Source organism: Thalassophryne amazonica, chromosome 10, assembly GCF_902500255.1.
Source record: "Thalassophryne amazonica chromosome 10, fThaAma1.1, whole genome shotgun sequence".
NCBI lineage: Eukaryota > Metazoa > Chordata > Actinopteri > Batrachoidiformes > Batrachoididae > Thalassophryne > Thalassophryne amazonica.
The window spans coordinates 93,959,476-93,981,216 of record NC_047112.1 but is presented as its reverse complement, the minus strand read 5'-3'; the positions used below and the strand labels follow the sequence as shown (position 1 = coordinate 93,981,216).

The 21,741-nt window shown below is 41.9% G+C and overlaps 1 protein-coding gene across 5 annotated transcripts in view; it reads right to left on the bottom strand.

Annotated features, from left to right (window-relative positions):
- Positions 1-18,709: 18,709 nt before the first annotated feature.
- Positions 18,710-21,741, bottom strand: part of palld (palladin, cytoskeletal associated protein) — a 310,327-nt gene continuing 307,295 nt past the window's right edge. For 4 of the 5 annotated variants that reach the window (XM_034180537.1, XM_034180539.1, XM_034180540.1 and 1 more), the window contains 3 exons: positions 21,520-21,685; positions 20,316-20,449; positions 18,710-20,243 (listed from right to left, as the gene is read on the bottom strand). In XM_034180537.1, coding sequence (XP_034036428.1) covers positions 20,083-20,243; positions 20,316-20,449; positions 21,520-21,685 — 461 coding nt within the window. In that variant the 3' untranslated portion in view covers positions 18,710-20,082. The remainder of the gene's footprint in view (positions 20,244-20,315; positions 20,450-21,519; positions 21,686-21,741) is intronic. The other variant, XM_034180538.1, reaches the window with a different exon arrangement.

The following is a 21,741-nucleotide window of genomic DNA, read 5'->3' as shown; positions in this document are numbered from 1 at the left end:
GTATGTTGGTCGTTTAAATCAGCTTCCACTGCAGTGGAGTTTTGTGAACAGGGTGTTCCATGCCTGCAGGGTGGGAAGCTGATTTGCAATTAAGCCAGGAAGTGTTTGCTGTTTGTACACCTTTGAGTGGTCTCTCTGTGTGTTGAGTGTGGACTCACATAATGATTCCTTCTTTCACAGACTCGGTTTGTCGCGGCCACCTGGGGGGTGTCGGCGGGGTCCTTGGGTCCGAATTGGTTCTGGCTCCGGACCGTTAGCGCTGCTGGGAGCGCACCGCAATCCACCACGCCAGACCGCGCACTTTTATATTTTTTCACATCACTGTTATGTTTATTAAACTCTGTTATCCTTTGTACTGTGCTCTGCTTATTTTATACTGGGTCCTTCAAACGCTGGTCGGTTCTCCGGGCTGCGTCCGACACATAACACAAACTGATCCATGATACCTGGTATACGATATATAGGCCCAACACCATAGTAGGAGAAACATGCCCATATCATGATGCTTGCACCACCATGCTTCACTGTCTTCACTGTGAACTGTGGCTTGAATTCAGAGTTTGGGGGTCGTCTCACAAACTGTCTGCGGTCCTTGGACCCGAAAGAACAATTTTACTCTCATCAGTTCACAAAATATTCCTCCATTTCTCTTAAGGCCAGTTGATGTGTTCTTTGGCAAATTGTAACCTCTTCTGCACATGTCTTTTATTTAACAGAGGGACTTTGCGGGGGATTCTTGCAAATAAATTAGCTTCACACAGGTGTCTTCTAACTGTCACAGCACTTACAGGTAACTCCAGACTGTCTTTGATCATCCTGGAGCTGATCAATGGGTGAACCTTTGCCCTTCTGGTTATTCTTCTATCCATTTTGATGGTTGTTATCCATTTTCTTCCACACGTCTCTGGTTTTTTTGGTCCATTTTAAAGCATTGGAGATCATTGTAGATGAACAGCCTATAATTTTTTGCACCTGCGTATGTTTTCCCCTCTCCAATCAACTTTTTAATCAAACTACTCTGTTCTTCTGAACAATGTCATGAACATCCCATTTTCCTCAGGCTTTCAAAGAGAAACGCATGTTCAACCGGTGCTGGCTTCATCCTTAAATAGAGGTCACCTGATTCACACCTGTTTGTTCCACAAAATTGACGAACTCACTGACTGAATGCCACACTACTATTATTGTGAACACCCCCTTTTCTAATTTTTTTACAAATAGCCCAATTTCATAGCCTTAAATGTGTGCATATCATGAATGCTTGGTCTTGTTGGATTTGTGAGAATCTACTGAATCTACTGGTACCTTGTTTCCCATGTAACAATAAGAAATATACTCAAAACCTGGATTAATCTTTTAGTCACATAGCACTACTATTATTCTGAACACTACTGTATGTTTCGAGTTATATCACTGGGAGGTGTCAGTGAAATTGACCTGGGTCGGTCATCCTGGGAAAAAATTACACCTCCCACCAGTGGAGTCACTTCCGGTCACATCACGCATGAAATGAAAAAAATCAAAATGGGATATGAGCTCTTGTTGAGCTCTTTTTTCTCCCTTTTTGATTTGAGAAAAAAAAAAATGTAAATCAGATAACCAGCTGGTTTGTTTAAATTTTTTGTTTTTGTTTTTGGAAACAGATATTGAAAAAGAGTGGTTATTCTGTTTTTGTTTGATTGGTTTCATAGTGGAAAACAAATGAAAGAATGATGCACTGATTGATTAGAATTAATTTCAAGGGTTTAACAAAAACTAAATTGGGTCTCCGAGTCCAAAGCCAAGACTGAGTCACAACAACTTGAGGCCGAGTATTATACAATGGCATACTGTATAAAAACTATTTTCACCCTGCTCCCAACTGAGGGAGCATCACTGAATGAGTGTTGTGTTTTTATTTTTTAACAATGGCAGAACTGTAAAAATGAAGACAGAAACTAGTTTTGTTTGGTTCAGAAGTCAATGTTCCTATCGGCTTCTTCAAAGTCTGTTGATAATCACATGAAAACATAAGACGTATCAAAAGCATCAAAACAAATGAGGTAACTCAGAGTTCAAAGACAGTTCTCAAAAAGAATTAATTTAACCGCGTAGATGCCTCAGACCTTCCTTGCGCACCTGTCTCCAGTACTTCCTTAAAGCCCCTGCAATACCCTTAATGTGTATTGCGGTGTTTCTGGATGTTATTGATGTATGGCTTTTGCTTTGCATGGTAGAGTTTTAACTTGCACTTGTAGATGTAGCGACTAACTGTGTTGACTGACAATGGTTTTTTGAAGTCTTCCTGAACCCACGCAGTAAGATCCTTTACACAATGATGTTAGTTTTTAATGTAGTGCCGCCTGAGGGATCATTCAGTGTTGGTTTTCAGCCTTGCTGCTTACGTGTAGAAAGTTCTCCAAATTCTCTGAATCTTCTGATTATATTATGGACTATAGATGATGGAATCCCTAAACTCCTTGCAATTGAACGTTGAGAAACATTGTTCTTAAACTGTTAGACTATTTTTTTCACGCAGTTGTTCACAAAGTGGTGACCCTCGCCCCATCTTTGCTTGTGAATGACTGAGGCTTTTGGGAATGCTCCTTTTATACCCAATCATGACACTCACCTGTTTTCAATTAACCTGTTCACCTATGGAATGTTCCAAACAGGTGTTCTTTGCGCATTCATCACCTTTCCCAGTCTTTTGTTGCCCCTGTCCTAGCTTTTTTGAAACGTGTTGCAGGCATCAATTTCAAAATGAGCAAATATTTGCACAAAAGCAATAAAGTTTATCAGTTTGAACATTAAATATCTTGTCTTTGTGGTGTGTTCAGTTGAATATAGATTGAAGAGGATTTGCAAATCATTGTATTCTGTTTTTATTTACATTTCACACAACGTCCCAACTTCATTGGAATTGGGATTGTAGAGTTCTTTATTGCTGGTGTCTGTCTTACACACCAAACCCTGGACTCTACTTGTTCCAACACAAAACACTGCTGATGCCCTCCAGTTTTTTTAACTGTACTGTTTTTTGTTTGTTTGCACTCAGTACTCTTCAGCAATCACTGATCCAAGATATTATTTTCAAACAGCTAGTTAGTTGTGAAAACACTACAAAAACACAGTGCATCCGGAAAGTATTGACAATATTTCACTTTTTTGACATTTTATGTTACAGCCTTATTCCAAAACAACTTAAAATTCTTAAAATTCTACACAAAACAACCCATAATGACAATGTGAAAAAGTTATTTTTGTTTGTTTGTTTTTTGGCAAATTTATTAAAAATAAAAAAAAACCCTAAGGAATCACATAAGTATTCACAGCCTTTGATATAAAGCTCAAAATTGAGCTCAGGTGCATCCTGTTTAAACTGATCATTCCTACAGCTTAATTGGAGTCCACCTGGGGTACATTCAGTTGATTGGACATGATTTGGAAAGGCACACACCTGTCTACATATAAGGTCCCACAGTTGACAGTGCATGTCAGAGCACAAACCAAGCATGAAGTCAAAGGAATTGTCTGTAGACCTCTGAGACAGGATTGTCTGGAGGCACAAGTCTGGTAAAGGGTACAGAAACATTTCTGCAGCTTTGAAATTCCCAATGAACAGAGTGGCCTCCATCATCCATAAATGGAAGAAGTCAGATCCACCAGGACTCGAGAGCTAGCCGCCCATCTAAACTGAGTGATCAGGGGAGAAGGGCCTCAGTCAGGGTGGTGACCAAGAACCCAATTTGTCACTTTGTCAGAGCACCAGCATTCCTCTGGAGAGAGCAGAACCTTCCAGAAGGATAACCATCTCTGCAGCAATCCACCAGTCAGGCCTGCATGGTAGAGTGGCCAGACGGAAGCCACTCTCTAGAAAAAAGCACATGACAGCCTGCCTGGAATTTTTCAAAAGGCACCTGAAGGACTCTCACACCACAAGAAACACAATTCTCTGGTCTGATGAGACAAAGATTGAACTGTTTGGTGTGAATGCCAGGCGTCATGTTTGGAAGAAACCAGGCACCATCCCTACAGTGAAGCATGGTGGTGTCAGCATCATGCTGTGGGGATGGTTTTCAGCGACAGGAACTGGGAGACTAGTCAGGATTGAGGGGAAAGATGAATGTAGCATTGTACAGACACATCCTGGATGAAAACCTGCTCCAGAGCGCTCTTGACCTCAGACTGCGGCAACGATTAATTTTTCATCAGGATAATGACCCTAAGCACACAGCCAAGATATCAAAGGAGTGGCTTCAGGGCAACTCTGTGAATGTCCTTGTTTATTATGTCCACCAAGGACGTAATAAAATCATCGGCGTTTATTTATTCATTTATTTATTTGTCTGTATTATGTAAAAACTACAGCATGGATTTTGATGAAAGTTTCACCACAGATAAATATTAAGACTCCATTAAAGTTTGGAGGTGATCCGGATTCTGGATCAAGTTTCACTTTATATAGTCTGCACAGTGTGTGACAGTCAGCCATGACTAATGCTGCAGACTCCACACTGTCTCCGCCTGTTAGGACCTTTCTGCCCCAAGGCCCTTAATTTAATCAGTGGATTTCATGCAATTCTGTTTAAGTCCCTTCACCACCCTGGGAGACCCCCACGTAGTAAGCACGTGCTATCCCTCCCCTGAGTGGACGTCTAGAGGGGCCAGAATGCAAACCACCGGAAATTAGAGGTGATGGGTAAGGTTGGGGGTATTTTTGCCTCTTGGAATGTTTTAAGTGTCTGTTTACAGCTTTTATCCTGCACTGTGAGAAAGTAACTGTAAATGCTACAATGGTAATTGCCACCTTTTTACAAAACAAAAAGCCAAACAAACAAAAACAGCAATGAAATGTTTCCAGAAACTCCTAGATTTCTGGATGAGACAATATCAAAGAAAAACTTTACCACAATTGGTGCTAACAGTTAAGCCCATATGCTTTCTTTAAATACGGCTATCAGCAGTCAAACTTGATAAGTTGATGTAACTGTGAACGGTATAAATAGCAGTACACTCCATATCCAGAAGTCTGGTAATGTCTGGAAAAACTTTAGGATAGCATATCATTATATCAAGTTAGCATGTTGCAGTGGGGATCCATGGGCTCGAGCTTGGGTAGTGCTTATAAAATAGTTAGCTGACATTTTTCAAGGGTGGAAATAAATTATGCAAATTTGCTATAATGAGTTGGAATGGCGTGTCAGTACAGAATGTTTTAGAATGTTAGACCTCAACAGTTTTTAGAGGAAGAAGTCAACCCTTTATTTCCTGTTAATTACATAATTTTGTAATGTTAATTTACTGTCTTAATGTATTTAGAAACTGTCTAGGTTCTTGTTATCACACTATTAATGTGTGTATATGATAAGGGTCCTTCACACTTTATTTTCATTAAATGCTTCTGAGGAGCATATGCATGGCTAAACACCTTCAATATCAAGGTGGCTTGACCCACCAGACCAGCAAACTACAGCCCTCTTAACCCTCTGCCACTTTAAGCATTTTTAAAATGTAGATGTAAATTCATATTCAAACTTTTCAGCAAGTTGACAGTAGGGCTGCACAATATGGCCAAATTAGCTGAACTTTCAGGTCTTCTTTTGAAGAAAATATTCCTTTGCACCACTCCATCAGGAAGCTGTATTTTATATTTTTTTTTCCTCACTTAAAATTTTATTGATTTTTGCACAATTTTAGAAGAACAGAAACAAGGCCAGTGCCTGAACAAACAAACAATAAGAACAATGTAAACAGAGGGAGGTAACAAATGATACATCAGCATAGTAAGATCTATTCAGTGTCTGTCCGTGTTCCTTTGTAGGTAATCCATTTATCCCACTTATCTTTAAATGCTGCTTCCTTAAGTCTCAGAGTGTGTGTCATCTTTTCCATTGTGGAATATTTCTTGTACAATCTCAGTCCATTGGTTGTAGGTGGGAGGTTCAAGCTTGAGCCATTTCCTGGTTATTGCTTTTCTGGCAGTTGTCAGGAGTATTTTAATCAGGTAATGATCATCTGTTCTAACCACCTTCGTTATGCTACCCAGATACAAAATTATACCTGTTATGGGAATAGGGTATTTCAAAATTTTGTTTAAGGTCAACCATACAGTGTTCCAAAACTGTATAATTTTTGGGCAACTCCAAAAAACATGAGTATGGTTGGCATCATCCGCCTCACATTGCCTCCAACAGACCTGCGGCATTGCTAGTTGTTTACTCTTTATTGATGGAGTGGTAAAAAAGCGAATAAGATTTTTCCAGTTAAATTCCCACCACTTAAGTGAACAGGTTGAGGACTGAGCCAATTTACATATTTGAAGCCATTCGACATCAGAGATTGTGATAAGCATCTCTTTTTCCTATTTATTTTTGACATAGACAGTAGAGTATTTATGGTTGACCATTAGGCTAACATATAATCGGGAAATAATTTTTTGAGTTTTTGAATCATATGATGCCAGCAACAGATCCAAGACTGCATTAGTTTTGTCACTCCCATAGAATTTTATGTCCTTATTGTAATATTCTCTGAGCTGCAAATATCAAAAGTTATCCTGATTGCTAAGTCCAAATTTATCCTTCATTTCCTGGAAACTCCTCAGTATTCTTCACCACTGTATAAAAGGCAGTGAGGCCTTTATAGCTCCAGCTCTTAAATGTTGAGTCAAGCATACCCGGCTTAAAGTCTTTATCAAAGGCGATCCATTTTAGAATTTTCCTTTCTTCATTCAATTTAAATTGTCTCACCAACTTGAACCAAATATCCAATGCATATTTAGTCACTGGATTAAGATCATTTTTTAAAGCATCGGGTATACTGTCCTCGCCCAAGTAAGTCTGTACCTGTTGCCCAGGAATACATGTCTCCACCTCTTTCCATCTAGCAAAATAATTAGGGTCACACCAGCAACAGAGGTAACGGAGCTCTGCAGCATAAAAATACAGTTTCAAATTAGGAAGGGCCATACCTCCTTTATCTTTAGGCAACTGTAATGTTGAATATCTGATTCTGGCTCTATTCCCACTCCAAATAAATCTGGATATCATCTTATCCCACTCTGAGAATTGCTTAGACAGTACATCAACAGGAAGTGCTTGAAATAAATAAAGTAATCTTGGCAGAAGGTTCATTTTTATTGTATTTATCCTACTAGTGAAGTCTAATGGGTACGTGGACCATCTTTCAATATCTGCTATCAAATTTTGATTAACTACGTTATAATTTTCCTTGTACAATAGTGAGGGATCCTTGGTCAAAAACACACCAAGATATTTAATTTTTTCTGCATCCCACTTGATACAATATTTACTCGACAGTGCGGCAGAGGGGGTATGATTAAAGAGTGAAATTTGAGTTTTAGAGACATTCAGCTTATATCCTGCATATATATTAAATTCTTGTAATAGATCCATTAGTCTAGGAAAGGAGATATTAATATCTTCAAGATACAACAAAATATCATCCGCGAACAGTCCAATTTTTTGCTCTCTTCCACCTATCTCAACTCCCTTCAGATCAACACATTGCCATATTGCCTGGGCCAGCGGTTCGATGTATAGAGCGAATAAGGTGGGACTCAAGCAACACCCTTGTTGAGTTCCTGTACTCAACTCAAAACGCTCTGTCAATGAACCATTCACCTTTATTCTTGCTGTTGGTTTTTGATAAATTGCCCTTATACACCTAATTGAATCTTCAGTGAAACCAAACTTTTCTAACGTCAAATATAAGAAATCCCAATCCACTCGGTCAAACGCCTTCTCAGCGTCAAGGCTGATTAGGGCTGCTTTCAAGTTTGATTTTGTAATGTTATGGAGGGTTATGGAGGGTTCTTCTAATACTGTCATGACTTTGCCTCCCTGTTGTAAAGCCAGTCTGGTCCTCCTCTATTATGTCTGCAATAAATGTATTAATTCTCTTGGTAATAATGGATGTGTACAATTTGTAGTCAACATTTAAAATTGATATTGGCCTGTAACTAGCACAATTTTCTCTATCTTTGTTCTCTTTAGGGATTAGAGTTATAATTGCCTCCCTCCATGATGGTGGCGTTATACCCTCCTTGTGAACATAGTTAAGGGCTCTAAGAAGGAGTGGCTTCAGGTCCTCCCCGAATACCCTGTACCACTCTGTGGGGAAGCCGTCACTACCTGGAGCCTTACCTGTTTTTAAACTACTTACTGCTTTATCTAATTCTTTCATGGTAATTTCACTTGTGAGTTTTTTATTTTGTATTTCCCCAATGTAAGGAAGGTCTAGCTGATCTAAAAACATTTGAGCTGATTCCTTGTCAGGGGCACCCTCTTGTGAATACAACATGCTATAGTATTTATAAAAGGTTTTTTCTATCTCCTTAGGATTTGTCTCTAATTTTTGTGAAATTGGATCTCTTATTTTAAGGATTGCAGCGTCAGCTTGTTGTTTACGTAATCTACGGGCAAGTAATTTGGTTGACTTTGGGCCAAGTTCATAATATGTCTGATTGAAATATCTACTTTTTTTTCTCTATTACCTGATCTAAAAAATTTACAAGCTCTGATTTCAACTTTTGTATTTTATTTTGTGTCTCTTGATCTTTCTTTAATTTCAATTTGTGTTCTTGGTCTTTCAAGTCATTTGTTAGTTTTAGATATTGTTCCGTTCTAATTCTCTTTATGTATGTTGTCTTGGCTATGATTTTTCCACGCAATACTGCCTTGAGCGTATCCCATACTATTGAAGGGTCAACTTGGCCGTCATCATTCTGTTCAATAAATAATTGTATTTCTTGCTTGATATATTCGGTAACTGATTGATTGTTCAATAGTCCAACATTAAGTCTCCATACAGTATTTTTCTGCCTCTTGTCTAATTGAATAGTTAAATAAACTGAATTATGGTCTGACACATCTGCAACTCCAATTCTACATTCTAATACTCTATAGTAGTCCTCCTTTTTCATTAGAAAATAATCTATCCTTGAGTAAACAGAGTGAGGCACCGAGTAATGGGTGTAATCTGTCTCTGACGGGTGAAAAAGTCTCCACACATCCACCATGCCAATTTCCTTCAAAGTTGTATTAAGTATTCTTGTTAGGTTTTTCTTATTTCTCTTCTTACTAGTAGAGTCCCATTTTAAATCTAGAACTGCGTTCCAGTCTCCAGCACAAACACATATCCCCTCTGCCTCCACTGTAACAATATCAAACAGCATTTTATAAAAGGATCCATCACTATCAGGGGGTGCATAGATATTTATCAAAGTTAGAGTTGTATTTTCTATTATACCCTTTACTATGACATACCTTCCCTGGTCATCTCTTATTACCTTACGTTCTTTGAATTTCACAGATTTAGAGATAAGTGTCGCTACCCCTCTCAGCATGTGAACTGTAAAACATATTATTATATCCAAACTTAACAAGTTTATCATGCTCCTGGGCTGACAAATGCGTTTCTTGCAAATAAATAATGTGCACATTATCTTTTTTTAGCTTAGTCATGACCCGTGACCTCTTTACTGGATTACCTAGTCCATTGACATTCAATGTAATAAATCTCAACTGTTGACTCTTCATCATGCTGGAGCCCATTCATTATAATAATGGCTAAACCTCTCAAACAAAAAACAACTCTTCTCTAAGAGTGAAAACCATTAAACAAAAAAAGAACCAAACCTAAAATGAAAAACAAGGACTCCCGAGGTGGGGTATACCAAAACCCTCCCCGACCCTTTATCAGGTGAGGGGGAAAGCCCCCTGAAAGAGAGGGCCCCCTCCCAGAACTAGTGGCTGCCCTCCAAAAAGCTTACCACTCGTTCTACCTCAGGTACTATAGCTCCCCCCCAGCTGGGCTAATCAGATTTATAGATGATAATAATCAAACAATTCTTAATAAAATATTATGCATGCAGTTCTTGATCAAACCTTATTTTAAACTATAGTTTGTGTCTACAGTGTTCATTCTCCCAGGCAGCGTCCTCTCATTTGGCCAATTAAATCAAGTGGCATTATTACGATGAAATTCCTGCAGGCGCTCTCTTGCACGCTGAGCTGTAGATCTGCGATGTTGGACACGTTGCCATTGCACTGTCTGGTCCAGTCCTTGTAGCGCTACCGCTGTAGAGCCACTGGAGTCATCCTCACTCGCGCATCTGACGGGGAAACCCCTGTTGCGCAAATCCTCCTCGGCCTCCTTGGCGCTGTTATAGATCTGCGATCCGCTCTCCCAGTGAATACACATACGCTTAAAAGGTGTCTGGAAGCGAATGCCCTTCTCTTTCAAAACAGATTTAACATATTTATAGGCTTTGCGGCGCTGCACCACGTCTGAGGTATAATCATGGTCAAACGACAAAGTCTTTCCACCAAATAAGATCTCCTTTTGCCAGACTTGCTTGAGGATTGTTTTTTACCTTGAACTGGAGAAAATTGACCACTATGGATCTAGGTGGTGCACTGGGGTTTGGCTTTGATGCGAGTGATCGCAGTTGTATTTGCAGATCCGTCCTATCTTCAATTAGCTTCTCATCAATTATCAGTTTCTCCACAAACTGTAGCACTGAGGACCCCTCCGCTCCTTCAGGCACTCCATAAATTCTTAAATTATTCCTCCTTGACCTCGATTCTAGGTCGTTGACCCTGTTCAGCAGCGCCCTCTGGTCTTTAAGTGATTGTTGGAGTGCCTCATGTACCGTGGCTGACCATGTTTCCAGCTCGTCAATTCGTGCAGCAGCCTCCCCAAGTTGCTCACCCTGGTCCTGAATGGAAAGTGATACGGTGGTTAGCTGCTGATCCATCTGCTGCTTGAGTTCGTTCAACTCCTTCTTCACGTCTTGCTTGAAATCATTTCTGAATGTGTCCAAGTCCGTTTTTAACTCCATTCTTAAAGAAGCGATTTGTTCACTTATTTTTATTAAAGAAGCGTGAACGGATTCTGTCGGGTCACCGCCATATTCTGCCCCCTTAGCGTTAGCATCAGCTGCGATCTGCGTGCCCGGAGACGGTGTTTCTTTCTCTTGTTTTTCTGGCATCTTCTTGCTCTTAGATTTGGTCCCTCCACTCATATTTGAATAGTAGGTGACAAAAGTCTTGTATCAAGTTAATGAGAGTGGGTTAAATAGCCCAGCTGCACAGAGCTCTCACTTTATGCGACCATCTTCCTCCGTAGCCAAGCCGGAAGTCTGTATATTTTATATTTTTAATTAAATTCATATCACGTTGTAGAGATTTGCTATCAGTTTGCGTTTAAGGAAAATAATTTTAGATTTTTTTTTTTTTTTTTTTAAATGGCATCAACCAATTAAATTGTGTTCCAATACCAAGTGTTCCAATACTTTTGCGGGCAATTGAGAAACACTCGGGCAGCATCTTACATCTCAAATGAGCAAACAGAGCATGAATCAGCTGCTGCCTGCTTGTTTTATTAATCTAAAATCACTGGAGAAACACGTGTATATATAAGGCAACCCAAATTAAAGGAGAAATGTCACTTTAAACAGCCAGCACCTAATTTCTGGCATAAAATACAGCCATTTACTCACCAGTATAAAACAGCCAGCACCTAATTTCTGGCATAAAATACAGCCATTTACTCACCAGTATAACTTTGGTGGGTCAGACGATGTGTTCAGGTTCAAATCTCGCTCAAAGATTTCTTCTTCTACTAAGGTGGATTAGAACCTTTTGTGGAACACAGTGCTAACTACTGTACAGGAGGGACAGAGCAATCAATATGTGTCACCAATTTCAAAATGGCTCTTTTCGACCAGAAGTGCAGTGCCATGACATGTCAATCATCTGGGTGGCACCTGGGGTACCCAATCAGATTTCAGGAGAGTGTAACCCAGCTACACTCATGCCAGGAAGTGACATTTCCTGTTTTGCTGTGGACTCAAAATTTAGCACTTCCTGTTTCAGTCTGAACTTGCCACTGAATTCCCACAAGATCCCATCAGGTCTCATACAATATACTATCAATCCAGGAAGTGTTCAACATTTGACATTTCCTGTTTCACTGTGGGCTCCAAATTTGGCACTTCCTGTTTCAGTCTCAACTTCCCACTGAATTCCTGTGAGATCCCACAAGAGCTCCTGTATTGTCAATCCAGGAAGTGTTCAACATTTGACATTTCCTGTTTCACTGTGGGCTCAAAATATGGCATTTCCTGTTTCATTGTGAACTTGCCACTGAATTCCCGCAAGATTCCACAAGACCTTGTCTACTGTCAATCCAGGAAGTGTTCAAAATTTGACATTTCCTCCTTCACTGTGGACTCAATTTGGCACTTCCTGTTTGGGACGTCGCTCATATTATATTATTATTAGTTTGTTATTACTTCTATTTTCTATTTGATTTAAAAATCAAATGAAAAGACCCCGCCTTTTTTTTTTTTTTTAAAGCTCCTCCTCGAGCTGCCACCTTATCGTGGTGGGGGAGTTTGCGTACCCGGATGATCCTAGGAGCTATGTTGTCGGGGCTTTGTGCCCATTGTAGGGTCTCCTAAGGCAAACAGGTCCTAGGTGACGGGTCAGACTAAGGGCAGTTCAGAACCTCCATGACCAGTAAAAAATCAAGGACCAAGACGTGGCCTGGTATGGCGGAGCCGGGGCCCCACCCTGGAGCCAGGCCTGGGGTTGGGGCTCGCGCGCAAGCGCCTGGTGGTCGGGCCTTAGCCCATGGGGCCTGGCCGGGCTCAGCCCAAAAGAGCAACGTGGGCCCGCCCTCCTGTGGGTTCACCACCTGCAGAGGGGGCCATGGGGGTCGGGTGCAGAGAGGATTGGGTGGCGGTCAAGGGCGGGTGGCCTGGTGGCCCAGTCCATGCTCACAGCCCCTGGCTGTTGGGACATGGAATGTCACCTCACTGGGGGGGAAGGAGCCTGAGCTTGTGCGGGAGGTTGAGAGATACTGACTAGAGATAGTCGGGCTCACCTCCATGCACAGCTTGGGCTCTGGTACCCAACTCCTGGAGAGGGGCTGGATGCTTCATTTTTCTGGGGTTGTCCACGGGGAGAGGTGGAGAGCTGGGATCGCATTGCTTATTGCTCCCCAGCTCAGTCATCATGTGTTGGAGTTCACTCCAGTGAACGAGAGGGTCGCGTCCCTACGCCTTCGGCTCGGGGACAGGTCTCTCACTGTTGTCTCGGCCTACGGGCCGAGTGGCAGTGCAGAGTACCCGACCTTCTTGGAGTCCCTGGGAGGGGTACTAGATAGCGCTCTGACTGGGGACTCTATTGTTCTCCTGGGGGATTTCAACGCCCACATGGGCGACGACAGTGAGACCTGGAGGGGGGTGATCAGGAAGTACGGCCTCCCCGATCTGAACCTGAGTGGTGTTCAGTTGTTGGACTTCTGTGCTAGTCACAGTTTGTACATCACGAACACCATGTTCGAGCACAAGGGTGTCCATAAGTGCACGTGGCACCAGGACACCCTGAGCTGGAGGTCAATGATCGACTTTGTAGTTGTGTCATCTGACCTTCGGCCATGTGTCTCGGACACTCGAGTGAAGAGAGGGGCAGAGCTGTTGACAGATCACCACCTGGTGGTGAGTTGGATCCGCTGGGAGGGGAGGAAGCCGGTCAGACCTGGCAGGCCCAAACGTATCGTGAGGGTCTGCTGGGAACGACTGGTGGAACCCTTTGTCAGCGAGGTCTTCAACTCCCACCTCCGGGAGAGCTTCTCCCAGATCCCGGGGGAGGTTGGAGACATGGAGTCCGAGTGGACCATGTTCTCCACCTCCATTGTCGATACGGCTGCTCGTAGCTGTGGTCACAAGGTCTCTGGTGCCTGTCGCGGCGGCAATCCCTGAACCTGGTGGTGGACGCCGGAGTTAAGGGATGCCGTCAAGCTGAAGAAGGAGTCCTACTTGTCTTTGTTGGTAGGTGGGACCCCGGAGGCAGCTGACAGGTACCGGCAGGCCAAGCATGCTGCAGCCCGTGTGGTCGCAGAGGCAAAAACTCGGGTCTGGGAGGAGTTCGGGGAGACCATGGAGGAGGACTATCGGTCGGCCTTGAAGAAATTCTGGCAAATCGTCCGATGCCTCAGGAGGCAAAAACAGCTCTCCACCAGCACTGTCTACGGTGCGGGTGGGGAGCTGTTGACCCTGACTGGGGATGTTGTCGGGCGGTGGAAGGAATACTTCAAGGATCTCCTCAATCCCATTGTCACATCTTCCGAAGAGGAAGCAGAGCCTGGGGACTCAGAGGCGGACTCATCCATTACCCAGGCCGACATCACCGAGGTGGTTAGAAAGCTCCTCGGTGGCAAGACTCCTGGGGTGGATGAAATCCGTCCTGAGTACCTTAAGTCTCTGGATGTTGTGGGACTGTCTTGGCTGACACGCCTCTGCAACATCGCGTGGCGGTCGGGGACAGTGCCTCTGGATTGGCAGACTGGGGTAGTGGTCCCTCTGTTTAAGAAGGGGGACCAAAGGGTGTGTTCCAACTATAGGGGGATCACACTCCTCAGCCTCCCCGGTAAGGTCTATTCCAGAGTACTGGAGAGGAGAATTCGACCGATGGTCGAACCTCGGATTCAGGAGGAGCATTGTGGTTTTTGTCCTGATTGCGGCACACTATCTGGTCCCTGTACGACCGCAGCAGGAGCTTGGTTCGCATGTAGAGCTGGTCCAGTGGGGCGGTTTGCTGCCGAGTGTGAAGCGTCCGGGATGAAAATCAGCACCTCCAAATCCGAGGCCATGGTTCTCCACCAGAAAAAGGTGCTTTGCCCTCTTCAGGTCGGCGGAGTGTCCTTGCCTCAAGTGGAGGAGTTTAAGTATCTCGGGGTCTTGTTCACGAGTGAGGGACGGATGGAGCGTGAGATCGATAGACGGATCGGTGCAGCATCTGCAGTGATGCGGTCGCTCTATCGGACCGTCGTGGTGAAGAGAGAGCTGAGTAGGGGGGCAAAGCTCTCAATTTACCGATCGATCTACGTTCCGATCCTCACCTATGGTCATGAGATTTGGCTCATGACCGAAAGAACGAGATTGTGAGTACAAGCGGCCGAGATGAGTTTCTTCCGCAGGGTGGCTGGGCGCTCCCTTAGAGATAGTGTGAGGAGCTCGGTCACTCGGGAGGAGCTCGGTGTCGAGCCGCTGCTCCTTCACATCGAAAGGAGTCAGTTGAGGTGGCTCGGGCATCTTTTCCGGATGCCCCCTGGACGCCTTGCTGGAGAGGTGTTCCGGGCATGTCCCATTGGGAGGAGGCCCCGGGAAAGTCCCAGGACACGCTGGAGGGACTACATCTCTTGGCTGGCTTGTGAATGCCTTGGGTTTCCCCCGGAGGAGCTGGGGGAGGTGTTTGTGGATCGGGAGGTCTGGGCGGCTTTGCTTGAGCTGCTGCCCCCGCGACCCGACTCTGGATAAAGCGGAAGAAAATGGATGGATGGATGGATGGATGGATGGATTTTTAAATGGACCACAATGGAAATAAGTGGTTTTACTTTCTTTCTGTACTTACATTGAGCTCACTAAACAAAATAACACACATGCATACATACACAGATGTCACTTCCCTTTTAATATATAGATGATTTACCACCCCCTTCTGGAATGACATGTGAGTCCAGAATGTAATTATCAACATCTATTGTTCAGTGTTGTTAGCTAATATCCATAGTTTCTCCAAAAATATTAGTCCTATCAGCGTTCCATTTTGGCAGCGTTCATCCTGTGAAACACATTTCAAACATTTATGCTCCTGTTTACAGCAGAGGCTTTATTTTCTGCACAGACTCGGGGTGTTTGTGGTTGATCAGTATATCTTGTTTCTGTTTTATCAGGCTGTTTTGGAAAGCATTATCCGGTATGGGATGTCAGCCTAGTACAGTAATCTCTCTGTCCAGTTAAAATCTAAGCTTGCTCATTTGGTGAAGACTGCCATGAAACTTGTAGGGAGGACTGAAAACTCTTCCCTGCAGTCCATGTATGAACAGTCTGTTCTCAGACAAGCACAGCGAGCTTTGTCGGATCCTTCCCACATCCCACATCCTCTACCCCGAGTATGAACTCCTACCGTCTGGTAGGCGATATGGAGTCCCTCAATGTAGACTGAATCACTTTAAAAACTCATTTGTGTCCACGTCAGTTACAGTTTTAAATAATGGTTCCTTTGTGCATTAATATCATGGTGTCATTGTTATTCAGTGTTATTTATTCATTGTCATTTATTATATTGTCAGCATTTTCCTTTTAACCATTTGTGTGAGATGGCTGTGCAGTAGGGGTGTGTTCAATATGGATATGTGTATTAGGGATATGTGCAATATGCATGAACCATGTGTGTGAGATTGCTGTGCAAAAGGGGTGTGTGCAATATTGGTGTGTGTATTAAGCAGTGGTGGGCACAGTTAACCAAAAAGTTAGCTTCGATAACCGTTAATCCGCTAACGGAAAAGTAACTTTTATAAAGCTAAACCAATAAATCCCTAAAAAATTTAGCGAAAGTTACAAATAAAAGCGAAACTGATGACTTTCAGTATTGACATCAGTACATGGCAGCTACTGGCACAACAACGAGTCAGCACTTCTGTCTCAGATCGGCCTTCTTTCATTCAAAAGAGACCTGGTGACCGTAGAGAAAGGATTGAGAGAGAAAAAAATCTCTTCACACCATACAGATCTGCTGGTTATTTCACTGGAGTCTTGTAAAGGCAGACAGTTTTGACTTATGGTTATAATTTTAAACAACCTAATTCCAGACAAGTTATTGAAACTAACATCATGTCTGTTGTTTTACAAAGTAAAAATATCAGCTATATGTTTTAGTTTTAAATTAATGCACTAATTTTGAAGGTTTTAGCATTTAGACACACGTGCCACATTGCATTATGGGTAATTAGTTTCCTGACATCATGGTTGGCTGGTCGGTATAACACACAGTTACTGAAACGTGTAGTGTCCTCTGCAGACAGAAAAACATCTGTATTTGTAAATATGTCATTTTTTTCATTTGTAAAAGAAAAAGCAATTTGAAAACTAAAAATTCTGTTTAACTACTTCATCACTTTTAGGGAATGTGTGGCACAATTGCTGAATACAGTTGTGCCACACATTCGCTAAAAGTGCTGAATCCACTTAAACCGAATTTTCAGTTTTCAAATTGCTTTTTACAAATGAAAAAAATTACATATTTATAAATACGGATTTATTTGTTAAACCCACCATGTTTCAGTAAGTTGTGTGTTACCGACCAATCAACCACTTGTCAGAAAACTAATTTACCCATAATGCATGGCAGCATTTGTGTCTAATTGCTAAAACCTTCAAAATTAGTGCATTACTTTAAAACTAAAACATATAGCTGATATTTCGACTTTGTAAAAAAACAGACATGCCATTAATTTCAATCACTTGTCTGGAATGAGTCTGTTTAAAATTTTAACCATAACTCAAAACTGTCTGTCTGTGCATGTCTTGTGTGATATGCCGGCAAGTCTGTATGGTGTGAAGAGAAATGATCTTTTTTCACTTCCCTCCTGCTATCTTTATTTCTGTTTATCTGTCTGTCTGGTAGTCAGTTCTCCTCTGTTTGCAGAGGACAGAGCTGTACCACTTATAGCTGTCTGTCTGCTACAAAACATGTAACAGGAAGGCACTAAAATCTTTGATTTCACACTTCACAAATATTTTTAACTGGTAAGCTTTATTCACTATGCCCGCAAAAACATGTTAGCGGTCTAAAAATTGTCGGAACTAAATTTATTGGAAGCTAATTGACCCGCTGATGGTTTTCAAAGTTATCTGAAAAGCTAATCCGCTAACGAAAATGTTAGCTTCCATAACTGGCAGTTAGCGGATTAGTGGAACTGTACCCACCACTGGTATTAAGTTATGTGCAACATGCATCATGCCATGGCAGCTTTATTTGTGCAGCTCTTGGAGTCCAAGACAAATTTGCAGAAATGCAGAAAAGCCAAAAAGCTCTGGCTTGGCTTATATTCTTCTGCGCAGCTCACCACAATATATTCAAAGCGAAGTGGCCTGTGTACCAGTGTGCGTGTATAACGTCATTTACTGACAAACTGGGTAGAGCTGACATTTTCCATTTGGTATGTTTATATATTTTGGGTCAAGGATATGATACGATACACTTTATTGTCCCTTCCTGGAAATTTGTCTTGACTACCAGACAGACAGACAGAAAGAAAGAAAGAAGAAAGAAAGCAGGAGGGAGGAAAAAAAATTCTCTTCATACCATACAGACTCGCCAGCATATCACACAAGTCGTACACAGGCAGACTGTTTTGAGTTATGGTTAAAAATTTAAACAAACTAATTCTGGACAAGTTATTGAAATCAATGTCACATCTGTTGTTTTACAAAGTGAAAATATAAGCTATATGTTTTAGTTTTAAAGTAATGCACTATCTGAAAAGTTAATCTAACGAAAACCTTAGCTTCAATAACTGGCGGTTAGCGGATTAGCGGAACTGTGCCCACCACTGGTATTAAGTTATGTTCAACATGCATGAGTTATTTAATCATTAGTCCTATCAACTTTCCATTGTGCAGCATTCATCCTCGACCCAAAATACATAAGCATACCAAACATTAAATGTCTGCTCTCCCCAGTTTCTCCATGTTCAAAGGCATTCACATGCACACTCACAAAGGCCACTTGGTTGTTAATATATAGATTAGCACTTTAAGCAAAAATTATTCCCATGATGATTGACAATTTGGTTTTTGGCCTTTTGCTTTATCCTGCCAGTGTATAAAATGAACTCAAACATAACCAGAGAGTTTTATTTTCAATACCTTTATTAACCTAAAATAATATCAGAACAGTCCATATACAGGCATTCATTGGCACAGAAATGTGCAAACACATTAACTGTCAATTGATGCAAACTACAAAAAGATGTCCATTTTAAAAAGTATTACAGAGGAGACAAAATAGCACTTATAAATATACCTTATTTTGAAGTTTCACCAGTTTAAGAGTGTGTGTGACCCCAGGATAGTGGAAAAGTTTTGCATCCTGCTAAAAAGTTGTTTGGCACAGTACAAGTGTCACGTATAACATGCAACAAGTCATTTTAAGCCCAAAGGTGATTTAAGGCAGTAAATACATTTATAGATCTGAATAAAGAAAGGTTTGTTTTACTGTTGAAAGTCTGTAAAAGAATGACCACTGCTGTAATTTACATTGTTTGCTATATTTTTTTTTTATTATTTCCCCCCTCTCATACAAAAATAAAAGGTGATGTGACAAATTAATTGAAAAGTTCCACAGCAGCCACTGAGAAAACAGCTAAAATAAACCACTGAAGAAATCGAATCACCAAAATGACCCTCACCACATTCTCTCTCAGACTCAGCCTTCTACATAAAAATTCTTGTCTGTTCGAAACAAAGCAGTTTTTGACGACAACAGCCCTACCACGGAAATCTGTACATTCCTCTGTTTGATCCCACCTTCCTGACTTTCTACTGACCCCACAGTAAACTGACTCATCTGTCAACTTTCTGTTCAGCTCCATAACAAACAAACAAACAAAAAAACCCTAATTTATTTGACAAAACAAATAACAAAAAAAAAACAATAAATGCTGTATTTAAGGCCCGGCCTTGTCTAAAGTCTGGTAGGATGCCAATCTACGTCCTGAGAACACAGACTGTGTGGTGATCAATAAAATAATCATTATGGTAAATACTCAGTATTGTGTTGCATGAGTCCAAATGACCGACATCATAAAAGATTGATTTTTTTTTCTTTCTTAGTTTGAGTCCAAAACCATCTGTTCTCACATTTGCCAATGGTACGCAGAATCAGGTTTCCAGACGTGAGAGGTGCTTTTAACTCTGCAACACTTTACAACACAGTGAAGAACGCATGAAAGGTGAGCGAGTGTCTGAAGTCTCATTCAACATTTCCATGTCCAGTTGACAAAAAGCTTTGTGTGATATGACAGATGGTGTGGTGCTATAGAAACATGTGAGTCAGCGGCTGGCTCCGCCCCCTAGCCTTCTGTGTCTGCAGTTTAATAACGGAGTCCCAAAGGTGGACACAGATGGATCGTCCCCCTCTGCACTGTCATGTCTCAACAAAAGATGGCGCTGAGGCGAAGGAGACAGTTTTGGAGTGATGTCCGTGCAGCGCCCTCCTGTCTTCCCTACAGCTCGTCACTTTCCACCAGGGCACCGGGTGGCAGGGGGCTGGACTCGGGGAAGAAAGCCGCCTTCACATCCAGCCCTCGCTCTGTCAGTGCAGCGTAGCGGCTGGTGGAGGGACGCACCTTCTTGGGTTTGGGGTGGTTTGGCTGCTGCCACAGAGCTGAGGATAGACCAGAGCGGGTTTAAACAAAATGACTTCATTCAGTGTGCCACGTGTGCACGGGCAACTTACTGTGCACGTCCAGGCGCGCGGTGCTGGAAACAATCCCGGCATCATTCTTGGCTGACACGGTGTACCAGCCAGCGTCCTCCTTCAGGGCTGGCTGGATGATCATGCACAAGTAGCCACAGTTATCCTGGTGCATGCTGGGAAAGAGAAATACCTTTAGAGGCAGGGATTGAGTCCTCCTTTATGGTCGGTGTGATCCTGCTGGTATGAACATGGGCTGAAGCAAGCATCCAAAACATTAGTCACCACTTTGAGGTTTTATGTGTTTACATCTTATATGGAGCATCTGGAAAGTATTCACAGCACTTCAATTTGTCCACATTTTGTTGTGTTACAGCCTTATTCCAAAATTAATTTTTGCCTCAAACTTCTACTCACAACACCCCATAATGACATAAACAAAGTTTTATATATCTATCTATCTATCTATCTATCTATATCTATCTATATCTATCTATATATATATATATATATATATATATATAGATATATATATATATATATATATATATATATAGATATATATATATATAGATATATATATATATATATAGATATATAGATATATCTATATATATAGATAGAGAGAGAGAGAGAGAGAGAGACCAGCCACTGACCGTGACGTCAGTGGCTGGTCTCCCCAAAATCATTTCAGTTTTTGTGTTCATATACATGTTTCTCAAATAATATGTAAAAACTAGTGAGAAATAAACACATCTAAAACTGAAAACACTGTTTAACCCAATAACACCTCTGGAGTAATTTACAAGACATTTTGCAGACATTAGTGTGAATGCTAACTTCTGCTAACTCATTATTGCATTATATTATTATTATGTTTTCTCACTCCCCCCCCCCCCTTTTTTTTTAAATTATTGCATGAAGAAGCCTGAATTTGTTTCATTTAGACTTTATATTGTAAACCCTGTAAAAGCTCAATGGGATAAGTACTTTTTTAGACTGTGTAGCATTTTTCCATCAGCATCACACGCTCAAAGCGCTTTACACATCACTGCCTCACATTCACCCCAATGTCAGGCTGCTGCCATGCAAGGCGCCCACTACACACCGGGAGCAACTAGGGGATTAAGGACCTTGCCCAAGGGTCTTTAGTGATTTTCCAGTCAGGCTGGGATTTGAACCGAGGATCCTCTGGTCTCAAGCCCGCTTTAACCACTAGACCATCACCTCCCCAGGCTCCAAGTACCTGATTCTGTCTGTGTTGTGAGTGAATGACTCGTTCTCTCTTTTCCAGAAGATTTGTGGGTGTGGCACACCGGTGACACGACACTCCATTCGCACAGGATGACCCTCTGACACGCTGGTGTTCTGCAGCTTCTCCACAAACGAAGGGGCTTTGTGCATCTCTTTGGCTGTAGAGAAAGTGTTCAGTGTGACTGACATCGCAGCTTAATGTATCCGCGGTGAG